This window comes from Lissotriton vulgaris, chromosome 6 (assembly GCF_964263255.1).
Source record: "Lissotriton vulgaris chromosome 6, aLisVul1.2, whole genome shotgun sequence".
NCBI lineage: Eukaryota > Metazoa > Chordata > Amphibia > Caudata > Salamandridae > Lissotriton > Lissotriton vulgaris.
The window spans coordinates 615,786,216-615,808,863 of record NC_141694.1 but is presented as its reverse complement, the minus strand read 5'-3'; the positions used below and the strand labels follow the sequence as shown (position 1 = coordinate 615,808,863).

The window sequence follows — 22,648 nt, the reverse complement described above, 5'->3', positions numbered from 1 at the left end:
CCGGTAATGGTCCGGAGGTAGAAGCGTAGTGTGCCCTGGTATACACACCGGTAATACTAAGGAAGTATAAGTGTTTTGTACCATGGAATGCACCGGTAATGCTCCAGAATTGGAAGCGTAGTTCCCATGGTATACACACCCGTAATGCTCCGGAACTGAAAGCATAGTGTGCCATGGTAAACACACCGGTAATGCTCCGGAGCATAATGTGTCATAATATACACACCGGTAATGCTCAAGAAGTGTATGCATAGTGTGCCATGATAAACACACTAGTAATACTCTGGAAGTAAAAGCCTAGTGTACCATGGTATACACCGGTAATGCTTGGGAGTAGGAAGCATAGTGTGCCATGGTAAACACACCGGTAATGCTCTAAATGTTGAAGCATAGTGCGCCATGGTATACACACCGGTAGTACTCCAGAAATAAAAGTCTAGTGTACCATGGTATACACTGGTAATGCTCCGGAATTGGAAGCATAGTGTCCATGGAATACACACCAGTAATGCTCCGGAGGTTTAAGCGTAGTATGCCATGGTATACACACCGGTAATGCTCCGGAACTGGAAGCGTAGTGTGCCATGGTATACACACCGGTAATGCTCCGGATCTGAAAGCGTAGTGTGCCATGGTTAACACACCGGTAATGCTCTGGAAGTGGAGCATTTACAGTAATCGTAAGTGGAAGCGTAGTGTGTTATGGTATGCACATCAGTACTGCTTCAGAAGCATAGTGTGCAATGGTAAACGCACCGGTAATGCTCCAGAAAGGGAAACGTACTGTGCCATAATAAACACAACAGTAATGCTCCAAAAATGGGAATGTAGTGTGCCATGGTAAACACACCGGTAATGTTCCGGAAGTGGAAGCGAAATGGCCATGGTATACACAACAGTAATGCTCCAAAAGTAGAAGCGTAGGGTGCCATGATATACACACCGGTAATGCTCCTTCAGTGGAAGCCTAGTGTGCCATGGTATACACACGGGCAATGCTCCAAAAGTGGAAGCGTAGTGTGCCATGGTATACACACGGTAATGCTCCGGAAGTGGAAGCGTTGTATCCATGGTGTACACACCTGTAATGCTCCAGAATTGGAAGCATATTGTCCATGGTATACACACCGGTAATGCTCCGGAAGTGGGGCAGTCTGCTAAGCTGACATGTCTATGCCTGCCTTGCAGGCGTGCGCTGCCTTTTTAGACAATGACTTTTAATTAAATAACATACTTGCAATCAAATAAACAAATGGGAGATAGCATGACAAATTAAAAAGTGCGAGAAACAAATAAAGGAATGAACATGGAAAAGAAGCATAGACAAGTGTGGAAGACCAGCACGGTGGCCACGAAAGTGAAAGCGGCTGCACTATGTTTAATTTGTATCATGATCCATGACAAGGGAGGAATGCAGCTGGCAGCCTGCGCGCCTCTGCTCGCTCCCGACAGCTGGAGGCTGTGGGAGTGAACATTTAGAATAAAGGTGGGACATGCACCCGCCTTTGGCCAATTGTGTGCTTTCATTTTTGAAAGCCACGCGCAAAGACCTATAGAATGTGTGTAAGTTGAAAAACCACACGGAAAAGTTTCAGGGAAGCCTGGAGTGATTCAAGAGGCCTCACCATAGGGCAGCGCATGCGCGCTGCGCAAAGCTCGACCTAAAAAATGCCTTTGATTGTTTTGTATAGGCGATGGGAGAGATGTAGTTAAGACCAGAATGTATAGTTCAATTGTTGGGCCTTGGTAGGTGGTTTTGTAAATGAAAATCTGCTTCTGGGAGGATAAAAAACAACTTTTTCAACTGCATTACGAATCTGTAGGTCCTTTGGACAAAGACCGAATTCCCCAGAGTTATGTTTTCCTTAGCTTGTCCAAGCAGGGCTGTTTCCTTGCCTTTCGTAAGCATGTCACTGACACAGTGACGCTTTTAATCGCACATTAATATTAAGCTGGAGTAGCTGTTGCATAAAATGCATTTGATTTAATCAGTTTAACTGTATAGATTAGATGTCAGCAGTAAATGAAAAGGTAGTTCCGCATGCATGAACTGCATACATGAGTATTGTTTTTCATGTGCCACACCTGACTCGCTAAGTATACATTATTGTTTTTTGCCCTTGAGAGTCTATTTTTGAATGTGCTCTTTACTGAATTATGTAAAGGACGATCCATTAGCCTTCTGGGCAACCTTTATAGCTATGTATCCATCTAAATTATGTATATGTATTGCATTGATTTTTAGAAAACCTTCAAATGTTGTCTTTCTTTTATTGCAATGCCAACATGGTGTAACTTGACATTTATGCAAAGGTAAACAACACGGAGACAGATACTTCACATGATATTTAACATCAGTAAGGTGCTGGCTGTGCATTAGTTTTAAAATTGTGTTGTTGTTTGCTCCAAATGCTTGAGTTAAGAGGTCTCAGGGGTGGAAACGCACTAAAGACTTTGTGATTCAGTAGCATCTATTTATAGACATACGATTCGGTGAATCTTTATTTACAGTAACATGCAAGGCACAATTGGGCAATGTCTTTTATTGCAGCCAAATCAATCAACAAGCGTAAAACCAGACTGTTCTGCATTTTGCAAAAGTTACTTCTGCACTTGTGTAGTTAGCTAGTGGGGACGGCGTACTGTGTGTCAAAAGATGAAAAGGGAAGACAGACTTAGCAATTTGTCAGCGCATATGAAAAGTCAAGCTTATTAGATAAATCTGAAGCGAGGGTCTCTCTTGGGTCTTGAGTCCACAAAAATAGCAGTCGTGAGATGAAGAGTTGGAGTTTAGTTTTGATGTAATTGTACACATTGACAATGACAAATGGAATTGGCAGCTGTGTGTACCACGTTCTTGAAGTCGCTGGGCGAGGGCTCTGCTAATTATTTATCATTTGGGAACTGGGGAGACGACGTTGGGGGTTTTGGGAAACAAGGTCTGTTAAAAATGGGAACCATTTGCCATTGTGAGGCAAGAAGGTGTGCCTTCAAGTACTGTATACAACAGGTTAATTGCTTAAGAAATCCCACATCAGAGAGTTTTCTTTCTGCTTGTTGTGAGGAAAGCAAATGACACAAGCTCTGAACGTATGTGTAGAATGTAATACACCATATGGCAATATGTACTTGTTGGGTGTTGTCTGTAATTTGAGAATACATAATTTACTGAAATTCAAGTAGGAGATGTGTTTTTTCCTTCCATACGAATGTATTTTGAGATACAAAGAAGAGACGGAACAGTGCATAATGTGCAGGTAGGGGGCATGGAATTTCTCCATGTGTGATCCTGAGCCACGCACTATTGCAGAATAATGCTCATGTCGTTCACAAATCATTGTGTGACACTTTCTCACTCTGTAAAAAGAGATTTATACCTGTGAACAGCATGAGTGAATACCTCTGAATAGCTCTGCCATTCTGCAGTGCCTGCCTGTGCAAGCTGTGTGTGTGGGTCGAGCATACAAGCAAGGCATGAGCCTGACTTGGGCCAAATATATTTGGCTTAGGCCCCGATCTTGTAACTAGGTTGATGGCAAGACATGACAGAGCAGAGGCCAACATACCAAGCACTGCTTCGTTCCTTCTGTGTCAGTTTTTTAGAGACAAAGATTGCCAAGCAAATGGCACATGGCAATTACTTTATACACAGATATATGTGAAATCTGTAATGTTGTTTTCATGATTGAACCAATTCTACTGAAATTGGACTTTGAATTCAGAAGAAGCAAGTGAAAGTACATATACAGTTTGCACAATGCTGCTGCAATTTGCGTGTCTCTTGTGGAAGACTTGCAACCTGAGAGGAAACTTTCTGTTTTGCTAATTGTGCTTTGTTTTGTTGTTTTGGTGCTGCATTTAGTTAATGTGATAATCCTGAAATTGTAAAGTAGTGGGAAGCTAGTGATATTAACATAATCATAAAGCATGCTTTCTTCCTTTTACTTCAATTTGTACAAAGAAGAACTGATCAGATGCCTTTTTAGTCCTACAAATAACTGCAAATACATAGGACAATTCAGCAGTCATCGTTTTTCACAATTGTTCCTTTACTAAATCAAACATAATTTTCGATAAAGAGCTCTCGCATAGCGTCAGCCAGATTTAACACGTGACACGTGTATTTTGCAAGTTGGATCCATTGAACACAGCTTACTAATTTACTCTATAAAAAGACAATTAACCACAGAACATTGGTCTCTGGTGTTTAAACTGAGGCAGGAGGTGTACCTCCAGTAGCTGAATTACACAGTGCGTAATCAGAACACATTCGCTCTCATCCCAGTTTCCTCACTTGACCACAAAGTGTAATTCCTAGAAGATATATTTAGTGCACTTTATTTCACTTGACTGTTACATTTAAAAGCCCTAGGAAGTAGTTTGGCTCAGAATGTCTGGTTTTAAAACGTCTTGTACAGTTTACATATTATGTAAAAATGATATTGACCAGATATAAAGTGCATATGACTCACATGTCTTTTGGTTGAATCATGGGATCGTCGTCACTGCACTGGTGGTGTGGGCAATTCTTAAATATTTCTAATTTTGTATCTACAAACTATTACTTTTAAATACATATCACTGATGTCTAAGAGGTGATGTACTACACTGAAACTCTTACAAATATTAGATATTGTATTTTTTGTTATGAAAAAATGAGTAACAAATATTCACATTGTTTAAGTGATGTACATACCATATCTTTTGATTGCTCAGCTGGCACTTGGCTCTTAGGGCAAAGGCAGAAGCTGGCTAGCTTGTGCGTAGGCTCCCTCTGTGAATTTGCCCTCTGGTACCCTTCATAGTGTGTGACCTAAGTTTACCTACTGATGGTTAGTTGTCTAATGCAAAGATGTTGATGTTGGAACCCTGGTCATGATGGTGTTGCTGGATTTGTCTGCAGCCTTTGACACTGTCTCCCATTCCATCTTAATCCGGAGACTACATTAGGCTGGGCGTCATGGCAGGGCGCATATTGGCTCTGTGACTTCCTTGCTAATTGAACACAAAAAGTCTGCTTGGACCCTTTCAAGTCACAACTGATACAAACGAACAAGGCAGTGCACCAGGGATCGTGCCCAAGTCCAACTTTGTTTAACATCAAAGTAGCGCCGCTAGCCAAAATTATGAAAGCATGTGGGGTGGAGATCATGTTATAATCAGACAATACTCATCTTCTCATTTCCTTCAGATCTGATACAGATGAGATGAAAGGCACATTTGCTTATTGCCTGAGGGAAATCGCTGTTAGGATTAATAATAACTGTCTTCAATTAAACGTTGATAAGACAGAGATCATACCATTAGGCAAAGCCACAGAGCTACGTTTATCAGACTGGTGTCCCTCAAAACTTGATCCAGCCCTGCACCTAAGCAGGTACTGGAAAACCTTGGAGTGAAACTAGACCAATCACTATCCATGAAAGACCAAGTTAATGCTACATGTGGCACCTGTTTTGCCATCTTGAGGCTCTAAAAAAAAAAAGCCTTCTCATGGCTTCCAGACGCCGCTAGTGAACCTCTTGTCCACGCTGTTATCAGTCACCTGGACTACAGGAACTCTCTTTTGTTATCAGCATACCACACCTTGTCTAAGCTGCAGGTGATCCAGAATAGTGCTGTAAGGCTTATTTGCAACCTTCCCTTTTTCTTACCCTCCTCCCCGATCCTTATGAAACTTCAATGGTTGCCTATTTAGAAGTGTGTCATTTTTAAACGGTGCTGCCTAACACACAAGGCACTCCACAAGGCCCATCTTGACTATCTGTCCACACAACTCAATCTCTACCTACCTCCTAAATCTTAGCTCTTTGGATAAGGCGCTTCTAGTGGCCCCACGCATCCGTACCTAAAGACTTGAGGCCACATTATTCTCTTATGCAGCCCCAAATCACTGCAATAAACTTCCTCTCATCTTTGTTCCGGCTCAAATTTCACTACCTTTAAGAAGATGTTAAAAACGTGGTTGTTTTAGAATGACTATCCTTGTCATGAGCAGTGAAGCGTTGAGATACTCCTCCGGGAGTGAATTGTGTGCTATACGAAGTGTACAAAATAAATAAATAAATCAATGTGGGTTTGGATAACCTGTGTAACAGTCCAGTCTCTATGGTTTCCTCGAGATGGGAGGTGGTACAATAGTCCACAATAAGGGTTTGGGTGAGTCCCATCACAGTTTCTTGCAGCGGGACTCCTAAGGTTTTGTTACCCTACTGCATGCAAACTTTCCTGACACCCAGGTAAGTGCTTTCCTACCTTTCATTTGGGCCAAAGCATCTCTGTCCGTACATTATAATGAGAATATTCCTCTTGAAATAAAAAGCAACTAGAAGCATCTCAGTTTTTAAAGTCATTGTTAATATTCACTTTTCTTGTCTTTTCAGGCAATGTTCAGTCTGTGTATGGTTGAAAGTGGAGCCGATGAGGTCAACTTGCATGGAGTAACCAGTCTTGGTTTGAAACAGGCTCTTGAGTTCGCCTACACTGGCCAGGTGTGTATAATCTGTGAAAATAATGCTGCCAGTAGTGAGTCTTCATAACATTTAGATCAAAGCACATATTGTATATGCCTAGTATAATATGAAACCACACGTGTATTTAAATAAATGTTCACATTTGGGGTAGGATTTGTATTGATGTATTACATTTAATTTCATGTAAATTAGGGTCAGAATTATTGTCATTCAGTATAAATGTATCTGAATTATTTACATTGAAAATCATTTAGGGCTCGTATAAGACACAATGTATTCGTATAAGACACAATGTATTAAAAAATTTATTTAGATTTACAGTAGTATTAGTGGGTTTTAAATATGTTAGTTTAATTTAGGGTTAGTAAAAATGTAATGCAATTAAAAAAGATCAACTAATCTTGAGTCATGAGATAGAAATAATATTACACCCAATTTCTTTATGTTTAATTTAACCTTTTTAAATTCCGGTTTAGGATAGTATGGATGCAGTATAAATAAAATAATTTAATTCAGTTAAGGTGGTGTGTTTCCATTCGGCTTGGACAAAGAATAATCAATTTTGTAATGTATTTATTATAATTTAGAATAATTTAGAGTTAGTGTAAGTATTCCTTTTATTTACAACAATTTAATTGCATACAATTGTCTTTTAGCTTAAGATTAGGAATATGAGATAGAAGAGATGATAGGTGGAATTGATAGCTTTGGAAGAAATGTCATTATACTGTTGGTGGATGTGTCTTCAAATTGACTTCATATGAAATAATGGTGATGAGTAATATACTGGGGAATTAATGGATGAGAGATTGTGTTTTGGCCTTTCTCCTAACATGACTAACTGGAAGGCAAATACTAAATGTGGTATCTCTCAGACGTCTGGTTCTCATTTTCTGGTATTTTAATTAAAATACAACCCATATGCCGAATTTCAGCTTCTCTGCAAAAAGACTTTTCAGATGATCCGAGTGACAGTACAATTTTGTTGAATACCAATAGCACCAATATTACTATTTCTTCTTTACTGAGTACTCACTCACATCTGATCAGAATCCACAGGACCTGCATTCTCAGTCTGCGGTCACCATTTACTTAAAATATTTAAGATCTGTAGATTCTGCAAGAGAAGAACTACCAAGGGAGTCTAAAGAGATAACAGACAACCATGTGTCTTGCTATGACTGATGGGAGTGTTATATACTCGCTCCAAACTCCGTTCCTAACTACAAAGACTCATCTCCTGAACCCAAAGTCAGGCAAATGAGTTACTGTGAAACTGTTGTCATTAAAAGCCTTAATAACCGTAAGGTCTGAAGGTAACTTTTTCTCCTCAGCCCCATCACGAAACACTTACATATTTTGTATTTTCATTCCCTTTAATTTGGATTTATTGCAGGTCGTATTGTCTTATTACTAACAGGTAGTACTAATTATTTCAAAGAAAAGTGACTATGTTTTGTTGTGGATTTCTTCATTTTGTTTTCCCTAAACATTTTAGTGAATATTAGTCAATGCATTTTCAAGCTTTTAGTTGTTATCCTTATACTTTTATTGAAAAGTAGCACATACCTAAGGGGTTACAGATATTATTAGGCTAGAAACGAGAATTCTCAGCACTGTCCTTACACACTTAGATATGCATTACGCATATTGTAACCATCTTATGCCCAATCCAAGCCTGTGGTTTGAGAAGGAAAGGTGGAAGAGACAAAGGGGACTTAATTGTCAGGGGAGACAGGCAAAATACCTTCTGTGTACTCCAGTGTGAACCCTATTTCCAGTAAAGCTATAAAAGTGCTTGCATGTTCAGTCAAACCAGAACACCAGGCACTTGTAGGTACATAAAATGTAGGGTTACTCAATGATTCGCTTTCAACATGACAGGGATCCACAATAATGCAGACTTCTTTTAATAAATCAATTTTAAATTGAAAGGGCTCCAACAAGTGCTGGGCACAGATGACTGTGTGCCCCCCACCTGAGGCTCTTGCTTTTCCAAGATACCTTTGTATGAAACTGCATCCCAGTAAGTAAGCATGAATAAGAAGCATCTTCCACATTCGCTCTCTAGATGCTCTTTAGATGCTCTCTATTGAAGCACGAATTGAAAATGACCTCTGCAGATCCACACGTCGCAAACTTGTAGTTCTCCTAGCAACATATTTTGTGGAGGTTCAGATGGAAGGTAATTATAAGGATGTGGCAGGTGTAGCTTCAATTGAGATGAATGAAACAGTCTGTTTGACTGAGAATACCAACCAGAAGAATGTGTGTATTCTTTTACTATGGTCTTCCATAAAGCGTTCCAAAAATTAGAAGGATATTGAGTCCCCCCTCAAGCAATGGTATGTGGTAGCTCAGTAAGATGAAAATTACCAGCATGAGTAAACGTTGGCTGATATCTGCAGGAGAACATATCACCAAAAGATGGTAGCTGTAATTGACTGTTCACATTCTAATTCTGCATCAATTGGATCATCAGTGGATATCTGGCCCCATCGAACGTGCCTGTATTTTTCAGCAAATTAATTTCTTTCAGTAGAACCGGAGATATTCAGTTTTAAAGTTTTTGGTGAAAATAGCACCTAAAAGCACAATGTGCCACACATGGTCATCTGGTCACGCTAGACCAGGGAACATTCACAAGTTTAGGTTGACCATGATGGAGGGCAAGTCAGACACAGAGACCAAATTAGTCCTGCTGAAAAGTTACTTTCAAAGTCTGCCACATTGGAGGAGGGCACAAGGAGAAGGATGAGTGTTGCGGGTGGTTGTTGCTGTAGCGCGAAGGGCGGGTAGGGCATCGTGGATGGTCATCAATGTAGCATCAAGGGCTGATCAAGCATCGCGATGATCATTGCTAGTGCGTCATGTTGCCAGTCATTGCGGGCTATCGTTACTTTAGCACTAAATGCAGGCCCCGCAGGTGGTTGCTGCTGACATGAAGAGATGGTTTCACCAGAGCTTTGCACTGATGGTCGATGCAAGTGGCAAAGTCTTGGTGCGACAGGCCCTTTCAGAGTTGTGAGGAGCCCACACTATAGGAATTTCACATTTTCTTGAGAAGTACAGTCTCATGCCAGCTATTATGGAGGCACCTCCTGGGGATCAGGGACTCAATCCACAGAGGCAGCAGGGCTCAGGCATTTCCAGTTCCAGGTCTAGGTAGGTGTAGTTGCAGCAGGTCAGCTGGTCACTTGCAGGAAGGCCTCTGAAACTTGTTGTGTCCCTGTACCTCACACAGGAGGTCAGCCAACTGACCCTTGGACTTATTACAGTTAGCCTGGGATGAAGGCAAGCTAGTCTGAGTCTTCCTTCTCAGACTGCAAAGCAGTCTCTCAAGCAGCAGGGCTGTTCTCTGGCATCAGGGCAGTCCTTCTGCAACTTCCACAGGTCCTGGAGTGTTCTGATAAGTGGAGGAACATAGATGCTTAAGGTTCAAATGTGTCTCCTGCACCATGACTAGGCATCATGGTGCGAGGAGGATTCCCAAAGATGAAGCATGCCACCTCTGGTGGGTGAGGGGAAACCGTCCATTAAAGGGGCGCCTTCTTCTTAGTCAGCCTTCTTTGTCCCCCATTTTCTCCTGATAGACCCTAGGGCCCTTGTGTATTTGGTCCAATACTTATACCTGGTGCAATCCTACATCTGGTTCTGGAAATGTCTTTGCCTTCCTATGTCAAGGCTTCAAACTGCCTGGGGTGACAAAAGGCAGGGCAGGCCTGGATTCAGGTTCCTTTCTGCGTGCAGGAGGCAAAGCCTTTTGAAGTGTGAGTGAGGTCAGGTTGAGCCACTCCTGTCTACACCTAGGCCCCGTTTGTGTTACTGTCTGGAAGCATTTCACCACCCTCAACAATAGGGTTTTGGAGTCTTCACTATTCGTTTGAGATGGTATTGTTTTGCCCAATCCCGATCAATAAACATTCCACAGGTGTCACTAGTCAGTAATGCAGAGGCATTAATACGTATCCCTTCTGTTCTTAACTGTCATTACAAAAAACTGATTATTATCAGTTTTATTCATAAATAATCCAATATAAAGAAGCCAACACACTCCTCTTTTCTTCTGTTTTTCAGGAGTTGATTGGATTATTCCAAAGTTCTTCTGAGGTCATTTTGCACAAGTCTGAATAATATATCCTGCATCACCACAGTATATGCATACGCCAGCCTTTTGCTGGCTTCCCTTTTCATTCTCATTCAAAAGACCCCTTATTGAACCTATTTTCATATTTGTTCGTGCGGCAAAGGATCCACTGGCTATATGAAATAACTCTGGAAAAAGAAGAAAGAAAATCATCTGAATTTCTTTCTTTCTTTTTGTCTCTCTTGTTACCTATGTTCAATTAACATGTGATTAGTAAATTCAGAAATAAAAGGAGGATGCTGGGAACTAATCAACTCCTTCTTAATCTCATCTTTCAGACCCTGTCAAAATAAAGTAATCTGAGTTCACTCAAATCAAGTCCCTCGCTGACAATTGATGAAAAATTGTAACATACATGAAAAAATCTTTTAGACCAATCAGACTTAGGGTTGTCTTCTTCCCCCCAACTTTTTGCTTTCCTCCTCCATTTTTAATGACATCGGTTTTGCTGGCCTTAAGACTCCGAGCACTTTAACACTGCTAACCACTGCTAAAGTGTATGTGCTCTCTCCTCTAAACATGGCAATATTCGCTCATCCCCAATTGGTATATTACATTTTCCTATAAGTCCCTAGTAAGGTGGTATTCTATGTGCCCAGGGCCTGTAAATTAAATGTTACTAGTGGGCCTGCACCATTTCAACCTGACAAAGTAACCTTTTTCCAGTCCCAAACCTTCCTTTTTAATACACATGTCACCCCTGGGATAGGCCCTGGGCAGCGCAGAGGGCAATGTATTTCAAAGCAGGACATGTATCTTTAGTTTTTACGTCTCCTGGTAGTGAATAACTATCAAATTCATTTTTCACTACTGCAAGGCCTATAGCCCCCATAAAATAACTTTGGGGTTACCTTATTACAATTTATAGGTGTAATTTCCAAATGGGAAAATATAGCTCTTTGAAGTTTGTTGTCTTTTGAATCCTAATTTAACAACCCATTTTATGGTGAAGTCGGATATCAAATTGGAATTCTGAAAATTGCACTTTAATAAAGTTGGCATTTTCTTGTCTTATACAAAAGAAGGGTACGGAGTTCCCTGGTGATATAATAATCACCAACAAAAAGCGTTTGCTTCTTATATAAAACAAATGTACTACAGGTGAAGAGGAGGGGAATTCCTCCTTTCGGAACTAGGGCTCTCACACAGCCAGCAAGCTATGTGTCATGCTTCATCATATGAGCCTGTTCCTCCTAGCACCGGTGCTGCAATGCCTGTCGGGCACCCTTAAAGTGGCTCTTTATTGGAGATCTTTTGTTCGTTGCCATAAGGTTGCCGTTGGTGTGAGGTGCCTAGGTGAGTGTAGATGTATGGAGTGGTGTTTTAAAACAGGTAAGGGAGTCCTCTGTGATACAATTTAATTCTGTGAGGGACCCTGACTGATTAAAAGAAAAATAGGGAGGGGTAACTCTTTCTGTTACATTGTGACAAAATGCGTACTCAACTCCCAGATGGTAAACATGTTTCTCGCCCTATACTGTCAAGGAGTGATCATTGGCGATTCTTCAGGACCGTGTGAGAAGGAAAAACTATCTACATATGGGAGGTGAGGTGCATTGGTACCTACCACTGGTTGTCGCTTGGGTCATTACCCTTGGAGAGGTGAGGCGACCTGCAGTACAAGAGAAAACACAACATTCCATATAAGTTTCACATTCGGCGATGGAGGTGTGTTGAGATCACATAGTTACATTTAAAAGACTTTGCTGCTCATGCATTTCAAAAACTCATAAAAACATTTTGACTTTCATAAGCATTCCCTTTAGGATTAAAGATGAAGCATCTGTGACAACACCGTGGGGGTGAGTGCTGTGTAGACTCACCTAGTTAGATATATAGTTTAGCCTCATCAGGTTCAGTGGAGTGTATAAGAAACAGATAGTGGTGTCTCTAAAAAGTTGAAAAGAGAGACACACATCCATATATCAGGGGTCAGTGTTATGGTTCTGAGCCTGCTGTCTTATGCAAAGAGACAATGGAAACTACCAGGATCGTGGTAAGTTCGTGCTGTAATATCGCATCTGAACTCCACTTGAAGCCTGTCCCTAGGCACATGCCAAGGGCTAATGGAGGGGGGTTTGCAGGGGGGGGGGGTTTACTTTTGTAAAGGCTTAGCCCACCTCACAGTTAGTGGATTCGGGGGGTACCCATGATGGTGGTAGCCCTACAAAACGCCCTGTGGTCATGGCAGTGTGTAGGGCAACCCTTCAATGAGGCATAAGGATGTGGTCGCTAGCTCCCACTGCGGGTACATATACAAGTCCCAGCCTACAACCCTCTTACCTCCATCTGTCGGCGTCAACAGACTGAGCCTGCAACTAAGCACAAAGACTCGCCTGTTCCCATATGGAACCCGTCGGCTGACCTACCCAGCTCCACTGCTCCCAGGAAGGTGACTCTGCTCAGCCGAAGGCAGCGTGTCCTTCGTGGTAGTCATCGGAGCACACGCGGGGCGGTCGAGTGGGTGTCGCCTGAATTGAGACGTGTCATGTGGTAGTGTATTGTGGTCACATGATCACATAAACAAGGCGGCCATCTTGGAATGGAATGCTGTGGTAGCGCTATGCCCTGAGGCAATGGGTAATCTCTTTTCCTCAACTTGGATAAGCAACCTAAATGAATTGATGCGGGTGCGCCCTCAGTAGATATGAGGCGTGTGAAAGTGCCTTCTTATTGAAAGTGGAGGCAAATGCCTTGCAGTAACCTCATTATGTTCGAGCTCATTGTGTAGGTTCTGAATGGCAGGTTCTGTGGCTCAGTGTTGTAAGCTCTAGGGAGCGGGGATAAGCAGGTCAAAGTGGAGGTTGCTGTCAGATGGACATGACCTTGAGTGTTCGTGAGGCGATACTCCATTGATTAAAATATCATCAGAGACATTGACGTGTCTCGTGATGTTATTGGAAAAAGCTGGGACTAAATGAATTCATTACCCCAGTTCCTAGAGATGCCCATGGGTCCATATATTGGTGCGGTAGAGAAAATGTGTCCTGGTGGCCGATAGTGTTTCCACAGTTAAGGAGAGGTGGGGTCACAATCAAACATTTAAGGTACCCCAAGAAATGTCATCATTGAGGCCACAGTTAGCTGCGTCCAGGCGGTATACCCATCTCTCTTCCAATCTGAAAAGGGCTGCATGTGTGATCTGTGGGTGGGTTTCAAGTACCTATAAACAACAAAAATGTATCAGAGGGTCTCGAAACAAGTAATACCCAGAGGTGTACAGAAGTTGTCCAAACACCCACAGCTCAACAAATGATTCGGCACCAAAAGCTCTCAAAAGGTGAGGAGAATACCCATCAGTCACCATTCGGATCCGCCCTTCATCATTTGGGATTTTATCCGGACCACCCGTCTGAGAAAATCAATGCCACAATCAAAGGTAGACCCGGTGGTAGGGGGTCCCTTAAGTGGTGTTTACAATAACAGTATGGTCTGCCACTCGATGTTGATGAGTGGACAAAAGGATGGGACAGGGGTGTGCAGTGCAAGAAAAAGTGAGTGAGAAGAAACCAAGACAAAAAAGTGTGTTAAAATTGGTTAGGAAAAGCACAGAGTGTAATTTATTCTATGTGTGCCTCAAATACCAAGATAAAAATATGTGGGACCTTAAGTAGTCTGATTATGTAGACTGCCTGAGGTAGGGGTGGTCAACATGTTTCTGCAATATAGGGACTATTGCGTCCTTGCTTTCATCAGGACCAAAAACTGAACAAGTAAGAGCTACTGCACAGCGTGAAAAAAGTGATAAGTGAAATGGGAAAGTGACATAAGGAGATAAAAGACAAGTGCATAAGGTCACCTGAGTTATCCTAATGCCCTTACAGTCTGTGTCGATCACTTGATCTGTAAGGTGACTGGCCTAACCCCACCTGGCAGCGGCTCAGGGGAAGAGGAAGCACCGCTCTTTCCGTCGCTACTTCTGGGCCGGCGTCCCAGTCGGCTCGGACGCCGGCCCAGAAGTACCGACGGAAAGAGTGGTAAGGGTAAGGGTAATATCAGGTTCCTTTTCTTTAACCTCTAGAAGGCTCTCACAATGATTATTGCGGGCGCGTTTCATACATGTCCTAATTTTATTTTTAGGGTGTTCTCTTTTCAGTAGTTTAGTGGAAAAAAGTTCAGCTTCCGTTTTGTAATCCTGTGTCGAACTACAATTTCTCCTTATATGTAGAAATTAGCTGAACGGGAGATTGTCCCTCAATGTCTTGGGATGGTAACTACTGTAAAGCAGCAAACTGTTCATGTCAGTAGGGTTTTTGTAAAGGATTGTGTCTAACTTGCTATCTTGTAATCTGATGGTCAGATCTAGTAGGAATGGGAATTCAGTACTGGAGATTGTGTGGGTGGATTTTAGATAGTGGTTCTTGGTGTTAATCCACGCACAGAACTCAATGCATGTTTGCATGCCGCCACTCCAGAAGATGAGTATGTCATCTACGTATCTCCTCCACAGTCTCAAGTTGTCTCCAAAGGGGTTGCTGGCATGCTGAATCACCTCTTGCTCAAAGGTTGCCATGTACAGGCATACCACGCTCGGAGCAAAGGTACTTCCCATTGAAGTACCCCAAGACTGATGGGAGAGATATGTGTTTAATTTGAAAAACAATTCCGTAAGTTCAATGGTGGGCACATTGCATGATAAATGGAATGGGCGTGGGGGATACCCATTTGGTGCTTCTCAGGGCCGTTTCTATTGCCGTTAGTGTCTCTCTTTGCGGGATATTCGTGTAGAGTTGTTCTACATCCAAGATGTCTAATAAGTCAATGTCAGTGGTATCTTCCAAGCCATCAGTGATATGTAAGACATCTGTGGTGTCTCTCACGTACAAGGGGGTTTGTTTTACCGGAGGTTGGAGGAAAAAATCACAGAATTTAGATAGGAGTTCTAACAATGAGCATATCCCTGAAACTATCGGTCTCCCTGGGACTGGGGTGGTCCCCTTGTGTATTTTGGGGAGAGTGTAGAAATAAGGAGTCTTGGGCTGTTTAGTGACTAGGAACTCTGCTTCTTTTTTGCTAACCCATCCGTTGCTCTCTGCCTCGAAGAACATGGTGGCAATCTCATTGGTCAGGCTTGTTGTTGGATTCACTGTTATTGGTGTGTAAAATTTCCTATCCTGTAGTTGGCGTAAGCACTCAATATCATAATCTTGGATGGATTGTATGACAGTAGCTCCCCCTTTGTCAGTTTGTTTGATCATGATACTAGCATCCTCTGTGAGTGTGTTAATGCCTGCACGTTCTTGGTTGGACAGGTTTTGGAAGGGGACCGGTGCAACCCCTTTCTCAAGTTCTTTAAGTACCGCTCTTTCAAAAGTCAATACTTCTGCTGGTACCATGTTAGTAGTTGGAGTGAAGGTGGAGGGATTGCGTAAACCTGAGTCACCAAGACTTAGGTTCCGGTGTATCCTGAAAGAATGCCCTCAATCCGACCTTCCTAAAGTAGTTTTGAATCTCACAGGGTTCTTGGTACCGGTCTACCTTGGGGTGGGTACAAACCCTAATCCTTTTTCCAGTACTTTCTTCTCAATGGTAGTCAATTGTCTTTGTGATAAGTTTACTACTAGACTCTCCTGCCCCTTGTCTTGCTCCGAGTGTCCCTCTCATTTGGTTGATCGTCCTGCCACTGTACTTGTTTATGTCCTCCTTTTCTGTGCCTTCTTCCTCTGCCCAAGCCTCTGCCTAAAAAAGGTGGTTTCTCAGTAGGATAAAATTGAGGGTGATTCTGAGGGTTCATTGGGAAGGGCCAGTATGGCGGTTATGGGCCATGAAAGTTTTGCATGTTGTAGTTTTTGGTACTGTTGGTCGTTCCTCTTCTTTTGGTTCGAACCTCCCCAGCCCCCATTGCTTGAATTACTGCTAGACAAACCTCTTCTGGTAGTGTCGCTATTGTCATCAGATGAGTAACTGTTTTTTTTTTAGAGGAATAGTCTGACTTGAGATAAGGGTACACTCTTTTCTTATGAAATCTTGGTACGTCTTTTTGGAGTTTACTGACTTTCTGTTTCATTAAGTACTCCTTTTGCTCTGCAATTTCGTTACTGAGTTCTGATAGTTTGGACTTAAAGAGGGTGATCTGGATGGTAGTTTTGAGAGATCCTTCAGCTATCTGTATTCTGATTAACAGGGCATCAGCCAGCCTCTTTGCCGTGTTAATAATGAGGATGAGTAGGTCCCTGGTGCATTTCCATGCCACCAGGGACCACTCTTTTTTGAAGACCTCATCCTCTAAAAAGAGGCGAGGGAAATTTTTCACTATTAGGCGCTACACTAGACATCAAGTATTGTGTCATCATAGCGCAGTGAAGTGTTATCTTAAGCCATTCTCTTTTCATGGTAGCAAGAGAGGCCCAGTTCTCTGACTGTGTCCCTGAGGATGAAGAGCCTGTTGAGTCTAAAATGGGAGGGATATTCCTAAGGATTTCAGCGGCCATGTCATCGCCAAAACTGAGCCCTGGATTATCATTCATTGTGATTGAGGTCCTGCGGTGCTGTCAGGTGGGGGTATCTTATATTTTCTTTTTTCTGATGAAGTCACGTAGGGTGGGCCAGTAAGGAAAAAATCTATTTAACCTTCTGGTAACCTAATATGTCCCAAGGGGGGGCCGTGTAAACTTCAGACAAAATGGAGGGACGGCTAGGGCTTGAGTAGTTCCAACGTACATGCCCCACAAGCACTATACAAAAGAAGGGTACGGAGTTCCTAGGTGATATAATAATCACTCACAAAAAACGTTAGCTTCTTATATAAAACAAGTGTCCTACAGGTGAAGAGGAGGGGAATTCCTCCTTTCGGAACTAGGGCTCTCGCACACCCAGCAAGCTAGGTGTCATGCTTCATCATAAGAGCCTGCTCCTCGACGGGCCGGCGTTAGCGTCGGGCCCCTTTAAGGGTTCCCAACGGGCACACTAAAAGGGGCTCTATATCAGAGATCTTTTGTTCCTTGCCGTAAGGGTGCCGTGGGTGTGAGGGGCCTAGGCGAGTATGGAGAGATGTTTTAAAACAGCTAAGGGAGTCCTCTGTGATACAATCTTATTCTGCGAGGGACCCTGCCTGATTAAAAAGAAAAATAGGGAGGGGTAACTCTTTCTGTTATAATGTGAAAAAATGCGTACTCAACTCCCAGATGGTCAACATGTTTCTCGCCAATACTGTCAAGGACTGATCATTGGCGATTCTTCAGGACCGTGTGAGAATGAAAAACTATCTACATGTGGCTGGTGAGGTGCGTTGCTACCTACCACTGGTTGTCCCCTTGGGTCATTACCCTTGGAGAGGTGAGGTGACCTGCAGTACAAGAGAAAACACAACATTCCATATAAGTTTCACATACGGCAATGGAGGTGTGTTGAGGTCAAATAGTTACATTTAAAAGACTTTGCTGCTCATTCATTTCAAAAACTCATAAAAACATTGTGACTTTCATAAGCATTCCCCTTAGGATTGAAGATGAAGCATCTGTGACAACACCATGGGGGTGAGGGCTGTGTAGACTCACCTAGTTAGATATATTGTTTAGCCTCATCAGGTGCAGCGTAGTATTTAAAACCCCGATAGTGGTGTCTCTAGAAAGTTGAAAAGAGTGACACACATCCATATATCAGCGGTCAGTGTCATGGTTCCGAGCCTGCTGTCTTATGCAAAGACAAAATGGAAACTACCAGGATCGTGGTTAGGTCTTCTGTGACCTGCACAGGTGCTGTAGTATCCCATCCGAACTCCACTTGAAGCGTGTCCCTAGGCACATGCTGATGGCTAATGGAGGCAGGTTTGCGGGGGTGGGGTTTACTTTTGTAAAGGCTTAGCCCACCACACAGTTCTTCGATTCGGGGGAACCCATAATGGTGGTAGCCCTAAAAAATGCCCATAGTCATGGCAGAGTGTAGGGCAACCCTTCAATGAGGCATAAGGATGTGGATGCTAGCTCCCACTGCGGGTACATGTACAAGTCCCAGCCTACAACCCTCTTACCTCCATCTGTCGGCGTCGACATACGGAGCCTGCAACTAAGCAGAAAGACTCACCTGTTCCTATTTGGAACCCGTCGGCCGACCTACTCTGCTCCACTGCTCCCAGGAAGGTGACTCTGCTCAGCCAAAGGCAGCGTGTCCTTCGTGGTAGTCATCAGAGCACGCGTGGGGCGGTCGAGTGGGTGTCGCCTGAATTGAGACGTGTCATGTGGTAGTGTATTGTGGTCACATGAGCACGTAAAGAAGGTGGCCATATTGGAATGGAGTGCTGTGGTAGCGCTATGCCCTGAGGCAATGGGTAATCTCTTTTCCTCAACTTGGATAAGCAACCCAAATGAATTGGCACGGGTGCGCCCCCAGTAGACATGAGGCGTGTGAAAGGGCCTTCTTATTTAAAGCGGAGACAAATACCTTGCTGTAAATGTGATGTGCCATCAGGTCGTATGCCAGTCATTAGCCAGTCTTGACTCTGTGGGTAGGTTGAGATGTCATATGCCCAGGCTCGATGTCATAACCTCATTATGTTTGAGCTCATTGTGTAGGTTCTGAAAGGCAGGTTCTGTGGCTCAGTGTTGTAAGCTCTAGGGAGTGGGGATAAGCCGGTCAAATTGGAGGTTGCTGTCAGATGGACATGGCCTTGAGTGTTCTTGAGGCGATGCTCCATTGATTAAAATATTATCAGAGATATTGACGGGTCTCGTGATGTTATTGCGGAAAGCTGGCACTAAATGAATTCATCAACCCGGTTCCTAAAGGTGCCCACGGGTCCGTATATTGGTGCGCTAGAGAAAATGTGTCCTAGTGGCCGATAGTGTTTCCACAGTTAAGGAGAGGTGGGGTCACAATCAAACATTTAAGGTACCCCAAGGAATTTCATCATTGAGACCACAGTTAGCTGCATCCAGGCGGTATACCCATCTCTGTTCCAATCTGAAAAGGGCTGCATGTGTGATCTGTGGGTGTGTTTCAAGTACCACCCAATTCAAGCTTTCAGGAGGGTGTTGTTTTCTTGTCTTAGCCATTTTGTGCCTGCAGCTTGTGTCTAGTAACATAACTGGATGTAGTTGACAGTAGGACTTTGTGTATTTCTCCTAGACAGCCACACATAATGGAAACATAGGTGTGACTGAGTGGACCATCACTGGCACGATGGGAGGGATGTGAGTGGGTGGAGCTGGACCCACCCTCACTTACGCCTGAATAGGCTGTGTCCTTTCCCCACACAGAGAGCTGCATACCCCCTGTAGTCAGTCTGGAACCAATGTTTGGTATGCAAGGCATCTGTGCACTTCAAAGGGATGCCTCTAGAAAATTCTCCCCCCTTCAAAAGCACAACTGCGTATAAAAGAAGGACCGCAGACACCCCCACTTCAGTACACTTCTGGACCTGTGGCTACTATGCCAGGAAAGACTGCTGTGCTGCAGAGGAACAGCCACTCTGCTGGATTGCACTCTGCTGTGCTTACCACCTTCCTGCTGCCCTCTTGCCTGGGTGAGAAGGACTGGACCTGCATCTCTGGAACCCAGAACCCAGAGTGACTCCAAGGGCTAGTTGGCTGGCCTCGTGATCTGAAGTTTCAAGGAAATAACAGGCTTCCAACAACCTTGTCCCTGGACTCTGCCATCGGTAAGTCTGCCCTGTCAAGTGGTGCCACCCCAGACCTGGACCTTTAGAAGTGGGCCTAAGGTGTTTGCCAGCGGAACTAACACAGCTTCTTTGCTGAGCGGCGCATTCTTGAGCATGGATCGGGCTCATCGCAAAGATCTGCTCCACCATCGCAGTACTCGGAACCTACGCATTGCCCCGACGACGCGGTGCATCCACAGCCAGGTCCTCGCATCTCTCATTGACGGCAGCCTCAATGATGATGCTGGACTCTTCATTGAAGGCTCTCAGCTGCATCACCAGCTGTGCGTCACATCCACAACACCGGAATTTGCATTTCAAGCCCTTCGACACGGCACATCTTCGACACAGATCCATGCCATGCTCCGCAATCAGGATTTAAGGTACTCTGTTCCGCAGGCCTACCTGGTCCCTGGAGCTGTCCTGTGTTCAATCGTGGTCGGCCTGAACTTGCGACTTTGTCCCTGTCTGGCGTAACCAGTTATCTCTACTTAGCGCTATGTACTTTTTGGCGCCATTTCCACTACAAACTTTAAAATTCAATATTTCCAGTTCCACTAATCAGTTTTTTGTTGTTTTGGACTTGTTATATTTATTTATTAAAACGTACTCTACTTTTTTATACATCTTTTGTAGGCTTCTTTTGTGATATGTTTTCACAGTTTAACTATTTAAAGTGTTGCATAAACACATTACGCATTCCCTCTAAATTAAGATTGACTGCTCTGTGTCAGGCTACCCGGGGGTGAGCACAGGTTAATTTGGGGTTTGCTTGTGCCTTACTCTGAAAAGCACTGTTGGTTGCTGCTTGACCAGAGCTTTTACCCCAGTCAACCAACACCCCAATTTCTTGCAGCAGGATATCAGACCACTGTTCTTCAGTAGGATACTTCAATTCAGGATGTTCAAATATCTTCTTAAGGGCAAGTAGAAAGGTATCATACATTCCAAAATGGATATGAATGTGTTGCCAAAGGAGTAGCCAAAGCAGGTAATATAAGGCAACCAATAAATTAACCCACCTTTTAAGTCATCTGCAAAGTACTGAGAAGTACCCGTAGTGAGAGCTAAACTAATGTATTGGTGGCATCGTAATCTGTCAAAAACTGGACTTGGTGAAGATCTGTTCAGTTACCTTCTTGTTTGCCAGAGAAAGAGCAAATCTTGCCAGTAGCCATGGCATCACCCTTGCACAGTACTACACAAGAATGGTGCTAGGTGTATCCTTAAGCAGGTGCCAATGTGGAGGAAAAGTCCCAAACATTTTAAAAAACCTCCTTGCAATACGATTGGAGATGGAGATGTCTGTTACACTAAAAAAGCAACACCTCAAAATCTATCTGACACCCGAAGGGAAAAATCATTACTCGTCTGCATTCGTAGATGATCCAACCTCACTGTCAAAGTTTTCAAGGATGTTCTTGGCATTCTTTCGTCCTCTGAAAAGGTTTGAAAACTGCTAAAAAACAGAACAGATTAATCAGCTTCTGTAGAATTGTTTTGTGGTCTGAACCTGATATAATTGACAAGTCAGCTACAAAGCAGATTGTTAAACTATTCGGGGCGGGGAGGAGGGGGAAGCAATAAAAGAATGCATTGGTCTGCTGGCCTTGTCTTTTGTGTGCCCAATATTAACAGTGAGAGGTAATTGATGAATGAATGTCCCTTGGGTGGGTAATGATCCACTCCCTTCACACTATACTGAAAGTTCAAGTTGGGACTGTTTTTCTTTGAATGTTTTTCCTTTGCAGTGGTGAAAGGAACTCGCCCAGCCCTGTAATTGCTTTCTAGGGGGTTAGAAGGCGTTTACATTTGTTGTTCTCCAGTTCTTATCGGAAGCTAATGTCTTTATGCATTGAGCGAGACTCCAGGCTCACCTTGTTGTGTGTGAAGACTCCTCCCTTATCTGGGTAAAACGTAGGGTAGCTAATTTTATTTGGAGGGCGTGGAGGCCAAGGGCCAGACTCCTGCTGCTAGAACTGAGCACTATACAATTCTATCGTTGATCCCAATAAAATAAGCATGATATTGCAAGTTGGGAAATAAATTCATTTGTATGCGAGACTTTGTAGAAAATGTCACTGTTATTTTGTTAATCGACATAGTGTTTATATGTGTTAGATTGTATTCAATAATGTATTTTCTTATCCGGAATTAAAATTGACAGAAGTGTGTAAACACATAACTAATGTTTTGTTTATATAAATGAAAGGAATCTATTTTATAGCAGTTTAATGGCACCTGATAATCGTAATGGGGAAAAAAAGTTTAGCGGCGAATTACTGAGATTTGATTTATATACTTTTCCTGCCACCTTGTGGTTCATATTGAACATTACATCTATAGAGCCTACATTATAACTTTTTGGTAGGTTTCTGAATTTACAAATTAGACGACAACTTACAAAAGCATTGTCAAAGCCAATAGTTCTGG

General features: G+C 43.0%; 1 protein-coding gene across 2 annotated transcripts in view; it reads left to right on the top strand.

The window, feature by feature from the left end:
- KLHL32 (kelch like family member 32) overlaps positions 1 to 22,648 on the top strand; it is a 911,371-nt gene that overhangs the window by 337,442 nt on the left and 551,281 nt on the right. For both annotated transcript variants that reach the window (XM_086926629.1, XM_086926630.1), the window contains exon 4: positions 6,384 to 6,491. In XM_086926629.1, coding sequence (XP_086782755.1) covers positions 6,384 to 6,491 — 108 coding nt within the window. The remainder of the gene's footprint in view (positions 1 to 6,383; positions 6,492 to 22,648) is intronic.